The sequence below is a fragment of the Pimephales promelas genome, chromosome 15 (assembly GCF_988280905.1).
Source record: "Pimephales promelas chromosome 15, fPimPro1.hap1.1, whole genome shotgun sequence".
Classification (NCBI taxonomy): domain Eukaryota; kingdom Metazoa; phylum Chordata; class Actinopteri; order Cypriniformes; family Leuciscidae; genus Pimephales; species Pimephales promelas.
The window spans coordinates 35,488,320-35,514,624 of NC_142783.1; the positions used below are offsets into that span (position 1 = coordinate 35,488,320).

Below are 26,305 nucleotides of genomic sequence, written 5' to 3' on the forward strand. Positions count from 1 at the left end.
GAAGGTCATCCGTGTCGTTTGAAGGTCATCCGTGACATGTGAAGGCCATGCGTGACGTGTGAAGGTCATCCTTGATGTGTGAAGGTCTGTGATGTTTGAAGGTCATGCGTGTCGTGTGAAAGTCATGCGTGTCGTTTGAAGGTCATCCGTGACATGTGAAGGTTATCCGTTATGTGTGAAGGTCATGCGTGTCGTTTGAAGGTCATCCGTGATGTGTGAAGGTCATCTGTGACGTGTGAAGGTCGTCCGTGATGTGTGAAGGTCATGCGTGTCGTGTTGTGTGTGTTCTGAGGTGCAGGAGGAACGCATCCGCTGCTGGTGCCGTACGACACACTCACTGCCAGAGAGAAAGCCAAGGACCGAGAGAGAGCGCAAGATCTCTTCCGCTTTCTCCAGGCCAACGGATACGCCATCAGCAGGTGCGGACGTGTGCGCTTTTACACGCGTGTGCTCGCGCGAGGACTGAGTGTAACGTGCCGTTGTGTTTCTCCCAGAGGTCTGAAGGACTTGGAGCAGGACTCTTCCTCCATGGAGAAACGCTTCGCCTACAAGTTCCTGAAGAAGCTGCTGAAATACGTGGACTCCGCGCAGGAGTTCATCGCTCACCTCGGTCGGTTTCTTCTGTTTGTCTGGAGTCATGTGATTCTGCTGAGATCATGAATTAACCGTCACACTCTCGCTGGTTTCAGAGGCGATGGCGGCCAGTGGAAAGAACGACAGGTCACCACATGAACAGGAGATCAAGTTCTTTGCTAAGGTTTGATCATCTAATTGTAATTATATATACATACAGTCAAACTAAAATTATTTAGACACAATATCATTTTTTTAATATATTTTTTACTAGTGTGTACATTTATGTGAGTATGGAGATCAAAATAAAGCGAACTGAGACATATTACACACAATAATTCTTCATACAGTGACATTAATAAACCTTTCGGACACTGTGAGCTGATGATGTTCTGCTGAAGTGTGTTTTCTGCTCTTTTTACACACACACTGAACAACATTCGCATTGCTTGGTCACTGGTTGAGCTAAACTGGTATTCTCTAATTGTGTCGTTCAATTGAACAGCTGACAGATATTCAACATAATTCATGTGTGAGAGTCCAACAGAAGGACAAAACCAGTCACATATCAAACACTGAGTTCTGCTCACATTTATCACCATTTACTCAACTATAGCCCATACACTGATGATGGGAGGAGTGCTGGAGCTGTCTGAATACATTTTGGTTACATATTCAGTCCCTCCAGGATTACACGATTTTTTTTTGTGATTTTTGCGATCAAAATGACTGATTTTGTGGTGGTAATTTCCAAAAATTTGTGAAAAAATGTGCGATTTATATATAACATTTACCATAATAGTATTCAGTCCTTCCAGAAAAACGCGGAGTTTTTTGTGATTGTTGCGGGCAAAAATTGATTGATTACGCGGCCCGTTTTCTTTAAAAATGTGATGGAATATGCGGGACATTTATGCAATTTTATGCAATGAAATTGCAGGAATTTGCAAAAACTGCGGTTTGATGAAAAAGAGAAAAAAAGTGATTCCCCCAACATCCTGTTCTCACTAGGCTAATGTAAGAGTCATTTCTTATTACTTTCTTTGATAAGCAAGAATACTACATCATAGAAAGTGCTGGGAATATTTAATTTCTCATCTTGTTTTATTTCAGACTGTAACGAGTGTAAATAAGGTGTGGCCCCTTTAAGAGCTCTCTGCAGTGTTATATGTGCGCCTCGAACACCCCATGTGTGTTTGATGCTACTTCTTTTATATTGTTGTTTATTAAGTAACGATGTGACGGTAGAACGCGTGACAGACAGTTATACGAGTTCGATTTGTGAGATGTCAATCGCCTCCGTGAGTCTGTCTGGCGTCGCGTAATTGCGTCACTTCATAACGTTCCCATGGAAACAGGGGGAAATGGCTGCTCTTGTGTGAAGCAAACGCAACATTTTTCAACTTTCTGCTAAGATACATGTGACTTTTTTTGCAACAAAAATGCAAAGATTATGAAATTATGCAAACCCCGCATATTTTGCACGGAAATCTGTAATTTATGCGGCGAAAGTGCGGCGTATTTTAAAAAAGCGGCCCCCGCATAAATATGCGGACTTTGGCCAATTTGCATTGAATTCAGCGATCGCATAATCGCGTTTTTCTGGAGGGACTGCATATTCTTCATCATACTAAGTTTCATTTCCTGTTTACCTGTTGTACTTCCTGTAGGTGCTCCTCCCACTCATAGACCAGTATTTTAAAAACCACTCGCTCTACTTCCTGTCGTCGCCCACCAAGACTCTGAGCAGCAGCGGATACGCGTCTAACAAAGAGAAAGAGATGGTCACCAGGTGATGGAGCGTCTTATGTGACATGTATCTTGCGGTTTAATTTACCTCTTCGGTCGTGACGCATCATTTATAAATGTTGGTTTATATGGCTTTTTATTTATTTTTTTCCCCATGGTGGAAATGTTATGTGTTCTGATGAATATTTTGGTGACTCTTCGCTCTTCACTTGCGTTTCTCCTTCCTCTCACTGTCTTCTTCACTTCTCTGCTGCTAGTCTGTTCTGTAAGCTGGCCGCTCTGGTTAGACACAGGATCTCTCTGTTTGGTAAGATCATCGTGTCTCTCTCTCTCTGTGATATTCATGGAGTGTTTGGTTTTCAGTGGTTTCTGGTGTGTGTTTGCAGGAAGTGACTCCACCACTATGGTCAGCTGTCTGCACATCCTCGCACACACACTCGACACCAGGTACGAGTCCTTCCATTGCACCGACCTGCAATATATTTCATATTTCTTACTCCTTTTGGGATGCGGATTCCATTAATGTTCCTGTTTTGCTCTGAGATGTCATACGGAGCCGGTGAAAGTGTTTGTCGGTTAGTTGAAAGTGTCAAGCGATATTTTGCTTGCGGTTGATTGATTTTACTCAAACTAACCACTGCCTTTGATACTGTGGATCATAGTATCCTTCTTTGGCATCTAAAACATTGGGTCAACATCAAGGGTTTAGTTCTTATCTTAAAGACAAGACTTTCTCTGTAGCTTTGTGTAAGGTTTCCTCATCCTCAGCTCCTATTATTAGTGGAGTACCTCAGGGCTCTGTACTGGGCCCACTTCTTTTTAACTTATATGCTTTTATTTATATGCTTATTTGTTGTTGTTTTTTTCACTTTTATGACTATTTTATGTCTAACTATTATTACAACAAGGTTAGGATAACGGCCAGTAAAGAAGAAAATACATATTTTCTGTTATGTCTGTTTTATACTCGATTATCCAAACAGAAAATCGTTACAGATTTCATGAGAAATGAAGGGGGGGTTGTCTTTTTGTGATTTCTTCCACATTAAATTAAGTATTTTATCATATTTTCCCACTCCTTTCCAGAAGTTAAATGACACATTTTGAATAATGCATTTTGTTATGAAAATCAAAACAGTGATTCTTATCTTCCTCTGAGTCGGGTTACAACTATTTGTTAAATCTTTGCCTGATTTTTACATGTATGACAATATTTTATGCCTGATTTCAAGATGAGAATTACGGTGGAAGAAAATGCAATTCATGACCCGGATATTCTGTTTTTATTCAAACAGCAACAGAAAAATACAGATTAATTTATTTATTTATATGTATTAACCTGTTTATGTTGAGTTGTTTGACAATAAATGTAGTATTTAAACATATTTTCCCACTCCTGTGCAGGAGTTAAATATCACATTTTGAGTTTTGTCTAAACATTTGACTACTTTCGTCAGTGTAATGCATTAAAGCTGATACATATAATTTGAAAAATTCTTATTTTATTTTGATATTTTCATTTACATTTTATAAATCTTATTTTGCGATTAAGAGTCATCAACCACAAATTAGGTGATATTTTTTTGCAAATCAATATTTTCCAGATACAGTACTGTTATTACAGGTTTTTTACTCTTCTAAAGCATAAAAATGCCATAATATGTTTCCAGATATTGAGAAAACATTCCAAGATCACATACTCGCACGTTCCGTGTTGCAAAACAAACGTTTTTTGTTTTGACTTCACCCAATAGTATTTCGACATCCCAGGATGCCAGTTGGCGAGAAACTCAGCGTATTGCAGCCTTGGAAATGAGTCAGATATTGCCTAAAAAGCCTCGGTCTCCATCTATAAATCTATAAAATGATCGAGAGCATATTAAAGAGCGGATAAATCAACTCATTAACTTTGACTGCGCTCGTTTCTGTTGTGTGTCCTCAAACTGATATTTGGAATGCAGTACCTATTTCAACCACTAGCTTTCATTCTTACACACTGCCCTGATTTCTAATGGATATGTTAATGAGATCATGCTGATTTGTGGGACTGCGGTGATGACGGATGGTTTCTCTCACAGGACCGTGATGAAATCTGGATCCGAGCTGGTCAAAGCCGGTTTGAGGACGTTCTTCGAGAACGCGGCGGAGGATCTGGAGAAGACCTTGGAGAACCTGAAGCTGGGCAAGTTCACTCACTCACGCAGCCAGATGAAGGGCGTCTCGCAGAACATCAACTACACGACCGCGGCTCTGCTGCCGATCCTGACCGCGCTGTTCGAGCACATCACTGAACATCAGTTCGGCTGTGACCTGCTGCGTGAGTCGCCGCCGCTGATGATGATCACATGTTACTTTCTAAATTCACGTTCCTGCTCTTATTGAGCTTTTATGATGTTATTATAAACAAACAAAAATCCTCAGAAACATCTTTACTTTTCAATAATGTGAAGTCAATAAAAATGATTGTAAATTATGTTAATCAGTCCCTCCAGAAAAACGCGATTATGCGATCGCTGAATTCAATGCAAAATCAGCCAAAGTCCGCATATTTATGCAGGGGCCGCATTTTTTCAAATACGCCGCACTTTCGCCGCATAAATTGCCGATTTCCGTGCAAAATATGCGGGGTTTGCATAATTTCATAATCCTCGCATTTTCGTTGCAAAAAAAGTCACATGTATCTTAGCAGAAAGTTGAAAACTGTTGCGTTTGCTTCACACAAGAGCAGCCATTTCCCCCTGTTTCCATGGGAACGTTATGAAGTGACGCAATTACGCGACGCCAGACAGACTCACGGAGGCGATCGACATCTCACAAATCGAACTCGTATAACTGTCTGTCGAACGGTCTACCTTCACATCGTTACTTAATAAACAACATAAGATAAAAGAAGTAGCATCAAACACACATGGGGTGTTCGAGGCGCACATATAACACTGCAGAGAGCTCTTAAAGGGGCCACACCTTATTTACACTCGTTACAGTCTGAAATAAAACAAGATGAGAAATTAAATATTCCCAGCACTTTCTATGATGTAGTATGCTTGCTTATCAAAGGAAGTAATCAGAAATGACTCTTACATTAACAGGATGTTGGGGGAATCACTTTTTTTCTCTTTTTCATCAAACCGCAATTTCTGCAAGTTCCCTCAATTTTGCAAATTCCTGCAATTTCATCCATAAAATTGCATAAATATCCCGCATATTCCATCGCATTTTTAAAGAAAACGGACCGCGTAATCAATCAATTTTTGCCCGCAACAATCACAAAAAAACTCCGCGTTTTTCTGGAAGGACTGAATACTATTATGGTAAATGTTATATATATAAATCGCACATTTTTTCACGAATTTTTGGAAATTACCACCACAAAATCAGTCACTTTGATCGCAAAAATCACCCAAAAAAATCGTGAAATCCTGGAGGGACTGGTTAATAACGCTTGTGTGAACGCTTGTGTTTTGTCAGTGGATGATGTGCAGGTGTCGTGTTATCGAATCCTGACCAGTTTATACGCTCTGGGCACTGGGAAAAACATCTACGTGGAGCGGTGAGCGGATCCCACAGTCTGATGTGTTGGACATGCCCTCATGCTGTGTGTGTGTGTGTGTTGTGTTTCGTGTTACGTGTGCGTTACATGTGTTTTGTGTGTGCCTGTGTTGGGTTTGTATTAGAGCCAGACCGATATATCGGCCGATATTAGGCATTTTCCATAATATCGGTATCGGCAGTTATAATGGCCGATAAATGAATATTTAAAAAGTAAAATAAAAAATATTTAATAAAAAAAAAAAAAATATCGGCCGATATATCGGAATATCGGATTTTAAAACCCAAAAATATTTGTATTGGTATATCAGCCTTCAAAATCCTTTATCGGTCGGGCTCTAGTTTGTTGTATGTGTGCGTTACATGTGTTGTGTGCGCATGTTATGTGTGCCTGCTATATGTTATGTGTGTGCGTTACATGTGTTGTGTGTGCGTGTTACGGGTGCGTTAAATGTGTACGTTATACTTGCGTTACATATGTTGTGCGCGTTTTACGTGTCCGTAAAAACATGTGCTTTACATGAGTGTGTGTGTGTGTTGCATATGTGTTACATGGTGTGTGTGTGTTGTGTGCACGTGTTACATGTGCGTGTTACGCTACGTGTGTGTGTGTTACGGATGTGTTACATGTGTATTCTGTGTCTGTGTGACGTGTGCTTGTGTGTGTGTGTGTGTGTGTGTGTGTGTAGGCAGCTCCCGGCACTGGGCGAGTGTTTGGCGACTCTAGCGGGTGCGATGCCCGTTGCCTTCCTGGAGCCACAGCTCAACAAACACAACCCTTGCTCTGTGTTCAACACGAAGACGTCTCGTGAACGAGCCGGTGAGTCGCACACGCCGCGCTGATAGGGTTCATTCAGGGGTCAAATCTGCAATTTATGATGATGATGATATTTAGAGCTACCAATGAACACACCTGTGTTCAACTAGATCAGTTCAACTAGACATTCATGCACCCGTTTGAAAACCATTAACAGTCTACAGATCTTACTGTGTGTGTGTGTGTGCGTCAGTCGTAGGGATGCCGGAGAGCGTGGAGGACGTGTGTCCTGAGATGCCTCGTCTGGACGCTCTGATGAAGGACATTAACGACATGTCTGAGTCTGGCGCGCGATACACAGAGATGCCGCACGTGATCGAGGTGGTTCTGCCGATGCTGTGCAACTACCTGTCGTACTGGTGGGAGCGAGGCCCGGAGAACCGACCCGGCGTCTGCAGCTCCACCGTCACCTCAGAACACCTGAGCCTCGTCCTGGGGAACATCCTGAAGATCCTCAACAGCAACCTGGGCATCGACGAGGCCTCCTGGATGAAGCGCATCGCAGGTGAGCAGAGCTGCACACACACACACACAGGCCTGCAGGAAAACTTCTGTTCAATTACAAAGTTAAAACAAAGTTAAAGCAGATATTCATCCGCACAGAAACTGCACTGACATTCTATCGTAATTATCTTTATTTTGAATTAGTTTGCATTTTTATATTTTATGCTTTCATTAAAATTAATGTTCCAGTAATTTTGATGTTTTTGTCACTTTTATTAAAAAAAAGTATTTATTTTTTAATATGTATATAGTTTGTATTATTTTTTCATTTTATTTCCATTTTGAATTAGTTTGCATTTATAGTTTTGATTTTAATTTAGAATTTTGAATTCAATTTCATTTTATATATATATATATATATTCATTTTAATTTTAGTTAAAGTTTTAGCATTTTAGTTTTATTAATATTATTTAAAAATATGTCTACATAGTTTTTATTAACTTAAAACATATATTTTTTTACATTCTTTGTTATTTTTGTTTGTTTTTTATTTTATTAAAAGTTTATTATATTTCAAGTAAAAAAAAAAATATTTATGTTTTTCCCAGTTGATTATATTAACCCTGGACAAAAAATTTCTCCTGCAAATTGCATTTTTATATTTTAACCAGGATTGGGCCAAAAGCTACATAGACTACCTTTATTAAAATATGAAAATGACAGATTTCTTTTTTAAATAAAAACATTAGCTAAAATGAAAATATAAAATTAATTAAAAAACTAATTTAAATAGGAACTATAACAGTACATCAGTGATACTGAAATATTCATGATTATGTTATTATTTGAAGAGCTTGTTCAGAACCTGCTGTTTGATCAAACTACACGCATGCGTGCTTGTTAGCGTTCACAGATGTGGTACAGCAGTGTGTGTGTGTGTGTGTGTGTGTCAGTGTACGCTCAGCCCATCATCAGTAAGGCGCGGGCCGACCTGCTGAAGACACATTTCCTGCCCACGCTGGAGAAGCTGAAGAAGAAGACGGTGAAGGTGGTGCTGGAGGAGGAGCTTCTGAAGGCCGAGAGCAAGGCCGACACCCAGGAGGCGGAGCTTCTGATCCTCGACGAGTTTGCGGTTCTGTGCCGAGATCTGTACGCCTTCTACCCGATGCTCATCCGCTACGTGGACAACAACAGGTGACGCGACACACACACTCAGACACGTCATCACATACAGACGTTAACTCGTTAATATTTCAATAATTTAACAACACATTCGCATGTAAATTTCACGTTAGGGTTTAATAATTAGTGTTTCATTTTGAATGCTTTAATTGTACAACTACTTATTTTAATTTTACATTGTTATGAATGTATTGTTAGTTTTTTATCGCTTTTTAATAATTTAATTCAATTAGACATTTATTTATTAGTGTTTTAATTAAATGTATTATTATATAAATGTCTCATTATGATTTAATAATTATTTATTTGATTTTTATTAAGTGTTTTGTGGTTTGTATTTAATTTATTTTACTTTTATTTTGTGTATATTTAATTATTAGTAAGTGTTTTATTTTTTGTTTTGTACACTTTTTATTTAATTTGTCATTAGTGCTATTATAAATCTTTTATTTTATTTTAGAATTAGTTAATATCACATTGATTTAATTGGGTTTTTTTTATTTGAAAATTATTAAAATGTTACATGATATATTTGCTTATTTATTAGAATGTTTTATGTAGGTTTGTTTGTATTTTTAAATTATTTATTTTAATTTTATTTTTTTATTATTAATTAGTGTTGAATTGTTGGTTTTTATTTTAATTGTACACTTTTTATGTAATTTTTTCATTTAATTTTGTGTTATTGGTCATATTTTTTATTTTAGAGTTAGTTAATTTCACATTGACTTTTTCAGTTAGTGTTTTATTGTTTGTTTTTAATTAATTTTGTATTTTCGTTTTGTTAATTTCACATTGCTATAATTGTTTTTTATTCGTAGATTATTTTATTTTGACATGATGTATTAGGTGTTGTGGTGTGCTGTGGTGTGTGTGACACTGATTAAGTGTGTGTGTGTGTGTGTGTTTGTGTGTGTGTGTGATTAATTACCGCAGGTCTCGCTGGCTGAAGGAACCCGATGGCGACTCTAACGAGCTCTTCCGGATGGTGGCAGAGATCTTCATCCTGTGGTGTAAATCTCACGTGAGAGCAGCTTCATATTCATATTCATGTTCATGTGATATTAATAATCCTGGTGATATGAAAACGGTGTGTGTCTCTGCAGAACTTCAAGAGGGAGGAGCAGAACTTCGTTGTTCAGAACGAGATCAACAATCTCTCCTTCCTCACCGGAGACAGTAAAACCAAGATGGCCAAGGTACGAGTGCGAGTTTCCCATGATGCTTCAGGAGCTCGGCTGCAGTCACATGACATCAGCGAGTGTCTTAACTCGGTTCAGTGACGTCACTCTACAGGAACAACAAGTGTTCGTTTCACAATATTTCATCAGAATGGAAGAATTTGCTCAGAATATTCACTTTTCACCATCCGATTAATTCATAAAATCAAGTTCCTTGCGTAAACAAAATAAAAATTCATAAGATTTATTTCTAAACAAATTAATACTTAATACACAGACGCATGACATTTGTCAAAAGTAACATTAAAGGCATTTATAATGTTACAAAAGATTCTATTTAATAATAAATGCTGTTCTTTTTAACTTTATATTCATCAAATAATCCTGAAAAATAAAATTAATCAGTTTCCACAAAAATATAAAACTGTTTTCATCACTAATAATAATCATAAGTGTTTGTTGATCATCAGATCCTCATATTAGAGTGATTTGTGAAGGGTCATGTGACTCTGATTGATTTGATCACAGGAATAAATTACACTTTACTATATAATCGCATAGAGAACCGATGATTTATATTATAACCATATTTCACTGTTTTACTGTATGTAACGCAGCATTAGTGAGAAGAAGAGACTCTTTCAGAAACATAAAAAAATCATACGACCTCAAACTTGTCCATAAACCGGATTACAGAAGTGAACGAGTGTTTCATGTTGACTTTTATGTGAAGGATAAAGATACAAACTCTCTCTCTCTCTCTCTCTCTCTCTCTCTGTTCTTATTGTCACTCTTTCTTTAATCTGCACGTTCCCACACTAAACCAGCCGTCACCCACTAATATCTCATGCTAATCTGCTGGTGATTAATCTTCGCTCGTCCTCACGCTGTTAGATTTGTTTTCTCGGGAGAACAAATGCCACATCATAAACACATCATCCACCCTGATGACTAAATGCATGCGTTTATTAATGCAAAGCTATATCAATATAGCTTTTGTTTCAATCACTTTATATCCACAATCATTAAATAACTCTCACAGGAAATGGAAATATTAATGTTAATGGTGAAGATTGATTGTGTGAGTTCACATGATGATCTTTTGAAGTGGATGATGGACTGTTTCCTGTGTGAACTGTTTTATTAATAACTCTTATTAACTGCTTGTGCTTGTTTTGTCTTTCTCCTTCATGCACAGTCATTCTTACCCAAGGTACAGTGAGTGAGCATGAGCTGAAACACGCCAGATGCATGAGTTGCTCTGAAACGCTTGCGTGTGTGTGTGTGTGTGTGTGTGTGTGTCCGTCGCTCTGCTTCATCAGAAGCTCTTCTGTGTCTCTAACATTAGCAGGAACAGTATCAGAGCCGTCAGTTTGAGTCAGGGCTGGTTTTATATTTATATTTATAAATATAGGATTTATATTTATATACTAAAATCGTATTCATCACTATTTTCATATTTTAGTTTTAAAGTGTCTCTAGTTTTGTTGTGTGCTGGTTTTTTAGTTGTTGTTTTTTTTTTTTTCAATTTTAGTACTTCACCTTAAACTTATTTTGTATCAAAGATTAATTTTTTATTTTTATCTTTTTATTTAGTAAATAATATATTTGCAGTAAATAGTTCACTAAAATAGTATAAATATAATATTTATTTTTGCACTGAGACCTTAGTTTTATAACCTTCATAACCCATTTTTCTCTCAAATCACATTACTGTAATGAAAAACATATATATTTATTATTATCTTATATTTTATATTTATTATTTTATAATAATAAAATACATATATGTATATATATATATTATACAGCCATATTGATATAACAACACAATTTTTGGAAAATTTTGCAAACGTACAAACTAGCACAGCAAACCCGGTATTTAAAAAAAAAAACATTTTTCAGAAACCCAGCTGTGCAGCTTATTTCGAGTTTTAAGTTTGTTTGAGTGTTGCACCTAAAATGTATATCTATTTAGTTTTATTGGAGTTTTATTGCCATTTTTCCTAGTTTTACTGTAGAATAACAGCAGCGGATTAACATCGACTCTTCTGGTAGTGATGATGAAGATGATAATAAAGATGATGAAGACGATGATAATGAAGATGATGAGGTTGATGATGAAGATTGTGAGGATGATGAAGATTATGATTATAAGGATAATGAAGAGGATGTTGTGCTGTTGGGTCGATCCATGTCTTGATGAAGATGATGATGATGAAGATGTGTCAGGGTTTGATCTGTCTTGATGATGAAGATGATGACGTGTCAGTGTTTGGTCCGTCGTGATGTGCTGCAGCTCATATGTCAGATGTTGTCGTCACTGGTGTTTGTGTCGTTCTGCTGTGTGTGTGTTAGTCTGTTTTCCTGTTAAATATTGTTTATGAATATTCATCCACACAGCAGAAGCTCGTACAGATGTCGTTAATCTCTCAGGATGTGTATCTGTATTTGTATCATTTATCAGGCGAGTGAATCTTACAAACACAAAACGTCTCAGGTTACGACTGTAACCATAGTTCCCTGAGATAGGGAACGAGACCACCAACCCGATCTCACGACCAAGTCGTACGAATACGACGAATGATTAAAAAGTGGCTAATTCGTAACAATTCATACGACCTCACTCGTACAAATTAATACGATTTTGCTAAATCGTACATATTTTACGAATTGGCCAATTCGTATGAATTCGTACGAATGACCTACCCCTTCCCCCGCCCCTAAACCTAACAATCACGTGGGTTTAGACAAATCGTACGAATTAGTACGAGTGAGGTCGTACGAATTAGACACTTTTTTAATCATGCATCGAATTCGTACGAATTGATTGTGAGATAGTGTTGAGACGACGCGTTGATGACGCTTTGGGAACGCTTCCAGTGTGAATGCGTCTGAAGCATCTGTGTCAACCAGTCCAATGGATGAAATCATCATCACGGCCGGGTGACTTCATGACCAGAAAGAAAGAAATGCGCATCTGATGCAACCGGCATCAGAACGCGCGATAGAACGGAATAGCAACCGCGAGGGAATGCGCGATGCGTTGATGACGCTTTGGGAACGAGAATACCCCCAAAAGTGTCTGTTGTCATAACTACACTAAGCACTGGAGAGCCTGGGCAGCGTCCAGGAGAGAGAGCAATGGATCCCTCGGGAAAGGGAGGAGATAAGATCCTCAGACCCGTCTCCGACCCCGTACGCTGAAAGCGTTCCCAAAGCGTCGTTAACGCATCGCGAGTTCCCTCGAAAGGAAACTAGTTTCATGAGAATAGTCACAATGCAAAAATCCGTAAATAAATCAGGTTGTAAAGTATAGTCTACTTGGATTTGATTTATTTTCCTATGTTTCTTGACTGTGTGTGTGTGTGTGTGTGTGTGTGTGTCAGTCCGGAGGTCAGGATCAGGAGCGGAAGCACAAGAAGCGTCGAGGAGACTTTTACTCGGTCCAAACGTCTCTGATCGTGGCGGCGCTGAAGAAGATGCTGCCCATCGGCCTGAACATGTGTACGCCGGGAGACCAGGAGCTCATCCTGCTGGCCAAGACACGATACGGCCTGGTACGGGTCTCTCTGGGGTCAGGGGTCACTGGTGTGATTTGTGTTTTGTGATTGGATGTTTGTTTGGATGTGTAGAAAGACACCGATGAGGAGGTGAAGGAGCACATCAGACAGAACCTGCACCTGAAGGAGAAGGTCGGTCCGTGAAGCACACTTGCGCACACACACACACACTCACACACACACTCTCTCACTCATCCGTCTCTTGTGTCGTCAGTCTGAGGATCCTGCAGTTCAGTGGCAGCTCCACCTGTATAAAGACGTGATGGTGAAAACAGAGGAAAGTCCCGATCCGGAGAGAAGCATCGAGAGAATCCAGAGCATCTCAGCCGCTGTGTTCCACCTCGAGCAGGTCATCATCTCACACACACACACACACACACTGTAGTGTTCCTCAGTCGCACTCACACACACACACTGTAACGTGTTGCAGGTCGAGCAGCCGCTGCGCTCTAAGAAGTGTGTTTGGCAGAAGCTGTTGTCTAAGCAGAGGAAGAGAGCGGTGGTGGCGTGTTTCAGGATGGCTCCACTATACAACCTACCCAGGTATCTATCTGTCTATCTATCTATCTATCTGTCTCTCTATCTATCTATCTATCTATCTATCTATCTATCTATCTATCTATCTATCTATCTATCTATCTATCTATCTATCTATCTATCTATCTATCTATCTGTCTCTCTATCTATCTATCTATCTATCTATCTATCTATCTATCTATCTATCTATCTATCTATCTATCTATCTATCTATCTATCTATCTATCTATCTATCTATCTATCTATCTATCTATCTGTCTATCTATCTATCTATCTGTCTCTCTATCTATCTATCTATCTATCTATCTATCTATCTATCTATCTATCTATCTATCTATCTATCTATCTATCTATCTATCTATCTATCTATCTATCTATCTATCTATCTATCTGTCTGTCTGTCTGTCTGTCTGTCTGTCTGTCTGTCTGTCTGTCTGTCTGTTTTGTAATTTTGTAATTGATTTTTTTTGTAAATGTATTAAATTTGCTAAACATATTGAAAGGCGCTGTATGTAGAGTTCAGAAAGCGTTGTTTTTAGCGCCACCGCTGGCCGTTCAGTGAACTGCAGAGACACTCGTAACACACGAGAGGCCCTGATAAACTCACTGCAAAGTTTTTTCATTATTTGCTTAAAAGCAAAGTTGTTAAGTTGGAAGTTAGACGGCCAGATGAAAATGTAATATATGCTTCACTTTCCTCTTAATAACACAATAAACACACAACATAAACGAGAAAATATCTGATCATAGAGATGTGGATGTTTGCAGCAGATCTGAGATTCACTGGCATCACGTCCACATTAAATCACACTGTTATGAAAGTCTGATTATAAAGTGTATTTGAGACTATATAGATCTGACAGCATTAGATCTAAAAAATGGATTGTTAAAAAGATATAATATAATAATATAATATATGTGTGTATTATTTTGCATATATAAATAAACACATATGCATGTATATATTAAAGAAAAAATAATTATACACAGTACACAGTACACACACACATATTATGTAAACACAACCTTTTATTTTGGAATGCGATTAATCGTTTCTCAGCACTCATTTTTACTAATAAGCGAGTGTTGTTGTTCTTTAATATTCGTGTGTGACTGTGACTCGTGATTTGTGTCTTGTTTCCTCTCCTCGTCACGTTACTTTTGTGACTCGTGATTTGTGTCTTGTTTCCTCTCCTCGTCACGTTACTTTTCTCAGGCACAAAATTAATAATTACTTCCTGAATTCCTACCGACACGTTTGGCTGGGCAGAATTCTTGAGCGTTCTGACAGTGACCGCCTGCTCGCTGTGCTAACGGTAACGTAGCGCTCAGACAACGCCTGCTTTGCTCGCGGAAACCCCCGGTCCTGAGCCATGGTTCAGACGGTAACTCACCCTAACTGTCTGACGGGTCATCTCCGGGGTCATCAGTGTGATCATGAGAAAGCTTCAGTTCTCCTCTATATCAGTGTCGGTGTTTTTGAACTCCATTGAAGTCTTGAGTTTCTTCCGGGAACGAACGCGTCACAATATTCCTCATTATAATAATTCATACGCAGAATAAAGGGGCGGGGCCTGGTTGAGTTAGTTAGTAGTGTGTTGAAACCAATCGGCACCTTCCGGTCTCTCTCTCTCTCTCTCTCTCTGAGTGAGTGACACTGCAGTTCCTCCACTGGCCACTAGAGGCGCTGCAGAAGAGAGCCAATCCCATTGACCCGCATGTTAAAATGCAGAATAAAACATGTTTACAGTCTGGTGCTAAAAGTGGTTTTGGTCTATATCGCTAATGTTGCCCTTCATGACGACTGTGAGGACGGTGAATTTCTTCATAGTTAAGGGTGTGGCCACTTGAGTGACAGGTGGACTGCCGCCGATGTCACAGCTAATCACCTCGCTGCACATGTTCGTTTATCCGTCCGGGAGTGACGCACGGCCAAGATGGAGATTATTTAAGATGGCTTTATTTCTATAGTCTATGGTTGAAACTGGCGGTTATGGAAAGGGGCGGGACTTTTCCCAAACACACTCAAAGCGCTTGGCCAATCACAACACACTGCTCCAGCCGACCAATCAGAGCACAGTGTGCTTTTCAGGAGGAGGGGCTTCATAGAGACAGGAAGTAAACAGAGCGTTACTGACAGACTGGTGGAGAATATGAGGAGAATAATCAACATTCAGAAGCACCCAATATGGCATCTTTAATGTTTATAGATCTTTGACGTCACTTCTACACGATGACCCGTCAGATGAACCCTAACTAACTAACTGACCCTCCAGAACTTCCTGTTTCCCTAGCCTCGCCCTGGCAACCCTGTTGCTATGTTAACCCTGTCTCCTCGCCCTGGCAACCGTTGCTATGTTAACCCTGTCTCCTCCTGCTGTCCCGTCTCAGGCATCGCTCCATTAACCTGTTCCTCACCGGATACCAGCGGCTCTGGATAGAGGCGGAGATGTACTCGTTTGAGGAGAAGCTAGTGCAGGATCTGGCCGTAAGTAACGTCACGCTCGCAGTCGAGCCGCTGGTTTCCACACCAGACCCAGTGAAAGTGTCTGAGATCCAACTAAACAAACCTAGTCCCAATCTATGATTTAACCCTAGTCCCAGTCATCCCAGCACTATGTCCTGAGTCTGGTGTCTTTATTTGCTCTGACGATCTGCTTTAACAGTGGACGAATCCCTGCAGAAACCCTCCAGACAGTCAAACTGAGGAGTTTCCTTGTCCTGCACTGATGCATGATGGGTGTTTTCAGTTTGCATGAGTGGAGCCCCGTAGGGAATTCACATTACTAGAGCAGCGATTCCCAAGCGGTTTCACTGAAAGTCCCCCTGAGATTTTGAGTTAATATTTCAATAACACATTCGCATCTTCACGCTTCTCTGATGTTGGTTAATGGTCACATGACAGTCAGCTACACTAATATAATTATTTTTTTTTTATTAAGCAGTTTACTTTATTTAATTATTTGTTTTATTTTGATTTCTTTTATTTGAAAATTATTCATTTTAATTTTATTGTGATTTAATTATTACGCTTTTATGTTTTTATATATTTTATCATATTTTTTTGGAAATTGTTTGTTTTATTTTAAAATTGTTTATTTTTATGATGTAATAATGATGTATTTGGGTTTCTTTTATTTTAAAAATGATTTTTATTTTATTTTGCATGTTTTAATTAATTATTAATGTTTTAGAATTATTTTAATTTTATTTTAATTTTAAATAATTAAATTTTTATTTTAATTTTAAGTAATGATTTAATTATTAGGGTTTTATGTTAATTTTTTTATGATTTAATTGTACATTTTTACAATAAATAAATTTGTTGTTTTACTTTAAAAAAAATTATTTAAAATTATTTGTTTTAATTTTAAATAATGATTTAATTAATTATTGGGGTTTTATGTTGATTATTTTTATTTTTTAAACGTTTTCATTTGAAATTTTTACATAAATAAATGTGTTATTTTGTTTTTATTGTTTTTATTAAAATTATTTGTTTTAATTGTAATGTTTTTTAATTATTATTACTGATTTATTTTGGTTGGTTTTATGTTCAAATTATTTATTTTAATTTAGCATATAGGAATTATTTATGTTTTACTTTGATTTTTTTATTTGAATATTATTTACTTTAGTTTAAAATAATAATGTAATTATTGTTGGGGTTTTGATTATTTTATTTGAAAATTTAGTTAATTTGAAATTTGTATGATGATTTAATTCATTTGTTTTTTCATCAATTGTCAAACCGCAGTTTGGGAAACCCTGATCTATGGTGTGATTCTGTTGATCAGCATGAGATCCATCAGTGTGACGGTGTACAGTACAGCACAGAGTGCCCGACCGCCCCACTGTACGGTGCCATCACTGTACTGTCTGTACTCTACTGTACGACTTCATCACTGTACTCTACTGTATGACATCATCGCTGTACTGTACTCTATGACATCATCACTGTACTCTACTGTACGACATCATCACTGTACTGTACGACATCACTGTACTGTACTGTACGACATCATCACTGTACTGTACGAAATCATCACTGTACTGTACTGTACAACATCATCGCTGTACTGTACGACATCATCACTGTACTGTACTGTGCGACATCATCACTGTACTCTACTGTACGACTTCATCACTGTACTCTACTGTACGGCATCATCACTGTACTGTACTGTACGACATCATCACTGTACTGTACGGCATCATCACTGTACTGTACTGTACGACATCATCGCTGTACTGTACGACATCATCACTGTACTGTACTGTACAACATCATCGCTGTACTGTACGACATCATCACTGTACTATACTGTACGACATCATCACTGTACAGTACTCTACTGTACGACATCATCGCTGAACAGTACTCTACTGTACGACATCATCACTGTACAGTACTCTACTGTACGTCATCATCACTGTACAGTGCTCTACTGTACTCCACTGTACGACATCATCGCTGTACAGTACTCTACTGTACGACGTCATCGCTGTACTGTACGACATCATCACTGTACTGTACGACATCATCACTGTACAGTACTGTACGACATCATCACTGTACTGTACTCTACTGTACGACATCATCACTGTACAGTACTCTACTGTACGACATCATCACTGTACAGTACTCTACTGTACGACATCATCGCTGTACAGTACTCTACTGTACGACATCACCACTGTACCGTACTGTACTCTACTGTACGTCATCATCGCTGTACAGTACTCTACTGTACGACATCATCACTGTACTGTACTCTACTGTATGACATCATCGCTGTACAGTACTCTACTGTACGACATCACCACTGTACCGTACTGTACTCTACTGTACGACATCATCTCTGTACTGTACTCTACTGTACGACATCATCACTGTACTGTACGACATCATCGCTGTACTGTACTCTACTGTACTTTACTGTAATGCTGCTTTGTGCTCGTCAGATTTCTCTTTCATCAATCATGATGTGTTGATCCTCACTGAGGTCACGGTGATTGTGAGAGACCAGAACGAGATATTAAACAGGATTGAAGTGTGTGTGTGTGTGTGTGTGTGTGAAGAAGACGCAGCCGAAGACTGAAGAAGAGGAGGAGGAGATCACAGACGCTCAGCCCGACCCTCTTCATCAACTCATCCTGCACTTCAGTCACAACGCACTGACAGAACGCAGGTGATCACACACACACACACTCACTCCCAGACACACTCCTATACATATACTGTCTAACACATGCACACACTTAACCACACACTCATAAGTATACTCTCACTCACACACCAACACGCACTCACTATCACACACACACTCACTCTCTCACACACACAAACACACGTAGATTTCCATTATTGGTGATATTATTTTATGTCCTGATGCTTAAACATGTTAATATGTAATGTGTGTGTGTGTGTGTGTGTGTGTGTGTTTCAGCTCTCTAGATGAGGATCACCTGTACATTGCATACGCAGACATGATGGCAAAGGTGTGTGTGTGTGTGTGTGTGTGTCACATTACATCAGCAAAGAAGATTATCAATCTGACATGATCAAATAAACAATTAATACACAATATAAACAAATAATATGTATAAAATAATTAAAAATGCACATAAAATATAATCTATTAATAAATAACACAATATACATTTACATATATACAATATATTATATTAATATACCAAACATTTATTCTGTGAGCAGAAAGAGTCGTGAAACGAGAGCTTTAGGAAGTGTTTAATTCTACATTCATTAGACACAGATATACGATTGACCAATCACAGTCCAGCATTAGAGACGTGTGTGTGTGTGTGTGTGTGTGTGAGAAACACACCTCATTGTGACGCTGTTCTCCGTCGGTAGAGTTGTGCTGAGAACGAGGAAGAGGATGAAGAAGAAAAAGAGAAAACATTTGAGGTGAGCAGAGACACGATACGAGATAAACGTGATGATGCTGAGAGCCTGACGTGTGTGTGTGTGTGTGTGTGTGTGTGTGTGTGTGTGTGTGTGTGTGAGATCAGGAGAAGGAGATGGAGAAGCAGAAGACTCTGTACCAGCAGGCGAGACTCCACGACCGAGGAGCAGCGGAGATGGTGTTACAGATGATCAGCGCTAGCAAAGGTGGACACACACACTCTCACACACACACACACACACACACACACACACACTCACTTGTTTGCTGTTTCAGGGCGTTTGGATCCAATGGTCACGTTCACACTGAAGCTCGGCATCTCCATCCTCAACGGCGGGAACATCGTCGTCCAGCAGGTGCGTCACACACACTCACACACACACACACACACACACTCCGACCATCACACACTCTTGTGTTTCAGTGGTCACACACACACTCACACACACTCTGACTGTCACACACATTACACACACTCCGACCGTCACACACATTACACACACTCCGAAATTCACACACTCTTGTGTTTCAGTGGTCACACACACACACACACACATGAGTGACTGATAATGGTTTGTGCCGCTCAGAGAATGTTGGACTATCTGAAGGAGAAGCGAGACGTGGGGTTCTTCAAGAGTCTGTCGGGACTGATGCAGTCGTGCAGGTGCACACACACACACACACACACACTGTTTTATGTAGATTTATTATTTTTAAATTATATATTTTTTAAATTTGTATTAAATTATTAGTTTTAGTTTCTTTGTTTTAAAAAATATATTTTCATTTAATATGTTTATGATTGAATTAATTATTAGTGTTTTAATTTAATTGATTTTATTTCAAATTATATTTTATTTTGATATATTTAATACTTTATTTAATTTGCCATATAGAGAGCCTAAGTCCTGCCCCCCTCAGTAAAGTTAGCTTCATTCATTGGGAGAAAATGTGCGCCTTTGGGAATTGTAGTCTTTGTAATCACGTATTTTCACAGTCTTATACCTCAACGGTTTTACATCAAACTGCGACTTTCTTCACTTTAAACTGTATCTTTTAAATTGACAAACATCATATGTGTAATTCAGGGCACAATTCAAACCAGATCAAAATATTTGTTGTTTCTCGCCATTGACTACCATTCAATATTTTTCCCAAATAAGGTCCCATGGTGGTCGACCGGAAGGGGAGGGGCTTAGGCTCTCTATTTCAAATCTCCCATTAGAAGAGCATCAGAAGAGTCTCTTTAAATCAACGTGTTGACATTACATTTTTTTCATAATGTTGGCGAAATTTCTCTGAATATGTGATGTTGATGTACATGTGCGCCACGATGAGTGTTGCAGGTGTGTTGTGTGTGTGTGTGTGTGTGTGTGTGTGTGCAGTGTTCTGGACCTGAACGCATTCGAGCGGCAGAATAAAGCCGAGGGTCTGGGGATGGTGACGGAGGAGGGCTCCAGTAAGTGTTCTGCTCACACTGATCCTGTGTGTGTGTGTGTGTGTGTGTGTGTGTGTGTGTGTGTGGGTCACAAGCTCTAAAACACCATAGGCAGATGCATGTTGTTTTGAGAAACACAGTGCAATATCTCACACACACACACACACACACACACAGATTCCGCATCTTCATTGATCTGCTGCTGAGAAACACACTGGTGGCCATTTTTAAAAATATTTTTGAAAGAGTCTCTTCATAAATACAGTAACAACAGTGAGATATTAATAATATGATGATATGATTAATAATATGATGATATGATGATGATGATATGATAATATTTCTGTGTTTATTTCTTTTAGTTCAGCATTCTTTGATGAATAGATATAGAATAGAATCTTTTGTAACAATATAAATGTCTTGATCAATTTCATGCGTCCTTGAGTAAAGGTATTATTTATTTATTTTACCTTATATATCATAAAACAAATCCTCATATTAGAGTGATTTCTGAAGGGTCATGTGACACTGAAGACTGGAGTAATGATTGATTTAATCACAGGAATAAATTACACTTTACTGTATATCTACATAGAGAACAGATGATTTACATTATTATAATATTTCACTGTTTTACTGTATTTCTGATCAAATAATAAATAATATTTCAGTGTTTTACTGTATTTATGATCAGATAATAAATAATATTTAGTGTTTTACTGTATTTCTGATCAAATAATAAATAATATTTAGTGTTTTACTGTATTTCTGATCAGATAAACGCACCTTTGTGAGCAGAAGAGACTCTCATTGAACACACACTCAGTAATCTCTCTGTAACAGCTGTGATTGGTTGATTGTGAGTCTGCCTGACTGAGAGCTGCTGATTGGTCTGTGGCTCGTGGTCATGTGACCCGGCGGCTGTAAGTGATGATGTTCAGTGTCAGTATCTCTGGCTCTTCTGGAAGTGTGTGTGTGTGTGTGTGTTCTCCTTTGCTTATGTCTGCTGTTTTTCTATGTTGATTTCTTTCTTCTTGTCATTCTTTTGTCATCGGTGCAGTCAACGTGAGGGAGCGCGGTAAATACACGGTTCAGATTCTCTCTGTGTCGCTCCTGTCTGTCTGATGTGTGTCTGACTGCATGTGTCATGTGACAGGAAGTGACCTCACTGACCTCTCGCTCACCTTCCTGTTCTTAATAAGAGCTTTATGTGCAAATGGTGTTAAACTCACACACCTAACGAGCGATTCCTCTCAAACACGCGAGTGTTTTTTTATTAGGACGTTTCCCTTTTTCGTGGCACTTACTGTAATTAAACATTAAAAACCAGCTTTATTTCCATGTTTGTCTTGTTATTGCTCAGCGTTTTTTTCAAACTGAGGTCAAATAAAATAAAAAATGTACGCGTACTGTAATTTTAAAATTAAATCAGTACAAATAAAAGCCTTCCTAATAATTAATTCAATAAGTCAAATTAAAATTAATCATTTTAAATAAATAAAATCACTTGCTAATTCATTAATTAAATTAAAAATGTCAAATTTAAATGAATAATTTAAAAATAAAACGCTGAGTAATAATTAATTCAATCAAATCATTTTCGTTTAAAATCATGTAGTAAATACGGAAGCCCTGAACCGCAACCTAAAAAAAAAAAAGTCAGTAAAAAAAAAAAAAAATCTTAAAAAAAAAAAAAAATCTGTAAAAAAAAAAAAATCTGTAAAAAAAAAAAAATCTAGCATTTCGAGATTAAAGTCGAAATGTTTCGAGATTAAAGTCGAAATGTTTCGAGATTAAAGTCGGAATGTTTCGAGATTAAAGTCGGAATGTTTCGAGATTAAAGTCGAAATGTTTCGAGATTAAAGTCGAAATGTTTCGAGATTAAAGTCGAAACATTGTGCATTCATAACAGTGCGCGTCCACTGGCTCAGAGCGCGCGCGCGTGTGTGTGTGAAGTTGAACTGCCATGGATAAACCCAAAATAGTAGCTTTTCGGTCTCCTTTGATGAAACAAAACACACACACACACACACACACACAGTGTGTGAAACTCGCTATTGGCCATTATAAATGCCTGTGTGTGCGGCAATGTGAGACAATGGAAAGCACACACGCGCAGCTTCTACGCGATAGCGAGTTTCACACTGTGTATGTGTGTGTGTGTGTGTGTGTTTTGTTTCATCAAAGGAAATTCAACAGGTGCCAATCTACCAGCATTAGGCTACCATTATAGGACGTTATAAAATATACTGCGCCGGAATAGACTTTAGCCTATAGGAAAACCAACACGGAAAACATTTTTTTTAGACTGGATGGAGAAATCCAGCTTTATGAATGAATGAATGAATAGGGCATTTATAGCGCTTTCATATATGCCTACACTCAAAGTGCTTTACAATCATATCACAGAATCTCTCCTCAACCATAAGTGGTTATTAAATCTTAGGAAATCACAGGATCCGGCCAAATGATTGGATACAGAATGATGCACTTAAAATGTATCCAGAGCGTATTTACGGGGAAGAGGAGACCGAACAGTTACTGTTGTGTTCTCGACCCAGATAGTGTTGACTAGACGAGCACGAAAACACCTCAGTAGCACGTGTGACGTGTGTAGAATTTTGTTGAAAGCCCAGATAAAAGTAAAAAGCTACTATTTTGTGTTTATCCATGGCAGTTCGACTTCACACACACACGCGCGCGCGCTCTGAGCCAGTGGACGCGCACTGCACAATGTTTCGACTTTAATCTCGAAACATTTCGACTTTAATCTCGAAACATTTCGACTTTAATCTCGAAACATTTCGACTTTAATCTCGAAACATTCCGACTTTAATCTCGAAACATTTCGACTTTAATCTCGAAATGCTAGATTTTTTTTTTTTTTACAGATTTTTTTTTTTTTACAGATTTTTTTTTTTTTTAAGATTTTTTTTTTTTTTACTGACTTTTTTTTTTTTTTTAGGTTGCGGTTCAGGGCTTCCGTAAGTAAATGAAGATAAAATCAATTAAAATAAAAAAAAATTATAATGACAATGATCAAAATGTTACACTCACTTAAATTTAAATATTTAATTTAAAATAAAATAATTCAAAATAAAAACACATAAAATATTATTTTTGTTAACCTGCATGTCATGTGACCGTTAAATTATTGAAATACTAAAGTTAACCCTCACTAAATATTTGAGCTCAAATCATACGGGAAACTGGTGAAGATTTAATAAATCATATTCAAACTGGCAGCGGCGTAACTGGATATGGATTTACAGCTGTCAATCATAAACATGTCCTTTACAATCTGACAGAGTCAGTAATTAATAATCATATTAATAATGTTTTTTTTTTAGATATTTCTCACGTTGAACAGAACGTTCCCGTGAGTTTCCTAACGATTAACACTGAATGATTATCATCATGATTTGCTTTAGCACACACTAATCAAACGAATAAGCGTTTAATATGCTGAGAGTAGTTCATATATAGATTTATTTATATTTTGAATGTTTACAATTTCATTTAGTTTAATATTTTATTTGATATGCTTCATTTTATATTCTGTTTAGAATTTCATTTCAAATATTAAAATTTTTTTTTATTGTTTTTATCATTTATTTATTTTTTATATTATGTATAAGTTTAGAATTTTATTTGTATTAAACTTTTATAATTTCATTTTGAATATCATTTTATTTACTTTTTGAATGTTTGCAATTTCAATTGATTTATTATTTTATATTATTTTTTAAATTATTTTTAATTTTTACTGTTTAATAGTTATGGTATATATGATAAAATTTAAATATTTTATTTATATTTTGTATATTATAATTTCATTTTATTTATTATTTTAATTCTATTTATATCATGTAATTTTATCATTTGGATTGTTTTATTTTTTACTGTTTCATTTGATTTATATTTTATGTCTTTAGAATGTCATATTAATATGAAATATATTAATATATGTTTATATAGAACCAGGCAATATTTTATATTATATTTTAGAATTTGATTTACTGTTTTTATTTATATTATGTATTTTCTATAATTTGATTCATTGATTTATTGTTTTTATTTATTTTGTATTATGTTTTATCATTTTATTTATTTATTAATTATTTATTTATTAAATTTTTTTACTGTTTTGTTTTATCTCTATTTTATACATTTATCATTTTTTTAAATTATTATTTTACTGATATTCATATTTATATTTTTATTTATTGTTTTGTTTATTTAATGTATGCCTATGATTGTGATTATGAAGTGTGTGTAGTGTTTGAGATGGCAGGCCGTCTACAGAAATCTCTGAAATGTTTGTGTGTGTGTTGTTTTCCCCGAAGGCTCTAAAGTTCTCCAGAACGACGAGTTCACCCGAGATCTGTTTCGGTTCCTGCAGCTCCTGTGTGAAGGACACAACAACGGTGAGAAACACACACACACAGACACACACACAGCGTGTTTATAAAGCTCACACTGATGTTTTATTCGTGTGTTTCTTAGACTTCCAGAACTTTCTCCGGACTCAGACGGGAAACACGACCACAGTGAACATCATCATCAGCACTGTGGACTATCTGCTGCGCCTGCAGGTACACACACGCACACACACACACACACACACACACACACACACACGCCATGTCTGCTCATGTTGTGCTGTGTTGGCAGGAGTCGATCAGTGATTTTTACTGGTATTACTCTGGTAAAGACATCATGGACGAGGCGGGTCAGCGAAACTTCTCGAAAGCGCTGGCCGTGGCCAAACAGATCTTCAACTCGCTCACCGAATACATCCAGGTAACGGAGAGAGAGAGAGAATTTGCAATATCCATGTTTATATTGTTATTTTAGTTTAGTTATATTATGTATATTTATAACTTTATTTATGTTATTTTTATTTTCTATTGCATATTTTTCCGTGTATTGAGTGTGTGTGTGTTCCTCAGGGTCCGTGTATTGGGAACCAGCAGAGTTTGGCTCACAGCAGACTGTGGGACGCCGTCGTGGGATTCCTGCACGTCTTCGCCAACATGCAGATGAAACTGTCGCAGGTTGGATTTCTTTTCATTTTCATACATTTTTGTGTCATTTTTTATTTTTTTTATATTATTTAATTAGCTCAAACAGTAGAGCATTGGTGCTCGCAACGCCAAGGTCATGGGTTCGATTCCCAGAGAAAGCAGGACCTGATAAGAGTGGAAATGTGTACCTCTAAGATGCAAGGATAAAAGCATCTGCCAAATCAAAAACATTACTAACTAACATAAACACAGATTAATAAATGCTGTAAAAACTCATTTCTCATTGTTAGCTCACACATCCGGCTGTGTTCTGC

The 26,305-nt window shown here is 37.5% G+C and overlaps 1 protein-coding gene across 12 annotated transcripts in view; it reads left to right on the forward strand.

Moving 5' to 3' along the window:
- The window catches only part of LOC120477680 (ryanodine receptor 3), a 122,080-nt gene that overhangs the window by 75,457 nt on the left and 20,318 nt on the right, over positions 1–26,305 (forward strand). For 2 of the 12 annotated variants that reach the window (XM_039669365.2, XM_089120624.1), the window contains exons 59-89: positions 293–419; positions 495–610; positions 690–757; positions 2,244–2,365; positions 2,580–2,629; positions 2,709–2,769; positions 4,401–4,639; positions 5,791–5,872; positions 6,561–6,691; positions 6,882–7,193; positions 8,087–8,327; positions 9,252–9,339; positions 9,422–9,514; positions 10,695–10,709; positions 12,886–13,056; positions 13,132–13,191; positions 13,274–13,408; positions 13,490–13,602; positions 15,988–16,084; positions 18,658–18,788; positions 19,047–19,098; positions 19,475–19,528; positions 19,633–19,732; positions 19,803–19,882; positions 20,114–20,190; positions 20,912–20,985; positions 22,025–22,042; positions 25,311–25,391; positions 25,471–25,559; positions 25,639–25,767; positions 25,917–26,021. In XM_039669365.2, the coding sequence (XP_039525299.2) occupies positions 293–419; positions 495–610; positions 690–757; positions 2,244–2,365; positions 2,580–2,629; positions 2,709–2,769; positions 4,401–4,639; positions 5,791–5,872; positions 6,561–6,691; positions 6,882–7,193; positions 8,087–8,327; positions 9,252–9,339; positions 9,422–9,514; positions 10,695–10,709; positions 12,886–13,056; positions 13,132–13,191; positions 13,274–13,408; positions 13,490–13,602; positions 15,988–16,084; positions 18,658–18,788; positions 19,047–19,098; positions 19,475–19,528; positions 19,633–19,732; positions 19,803–19,882; positions 20,114–20,190; positions 20,912–20,985; positions 22,025–22,042; positions 25,311–25,391; positions 25,471–25,559; positions 25,639–25,767; positions 25,917–26,021 (3,311 nt within the window). The remainder of the gene's footprint in view (positions 1–292; positions 420–494; positions 611–689; positions 758–2,243; positions 2,366–2,579; positions 2,630–2,708; positions 2,770–4,400; positions 4,640–5,790; positions 5,873–6,560; positions 6,692–6,881; positions 7,194–8,086; positions 8,328–9,251; positions 9,340–9,421; positions 9,515–10,694; positions 10,710–12,885; positions 13,057–13,131; positions 13,192–13,273; positions 13,409–13,489; positions 13,603–15,987; positions 16,085–18,657; positions 18,789–19,046; positions 19,099–19,474; positions 19,529–19,632; positions 19,733–19,802; positions 19,883–20,113; positions 20,191–20,911; positions 20,986–22,024; positions 22,043–25,310; positions 25,392–25,470; positions 25,560–25,638; positions 25,768–25,916; positions 26,022–26,305) is intronic. The other 10 variants (XM_089120628.1, XM_089120629.1, XM_089120626.1 and 7 more) reach the window with 7 other exon arrangements.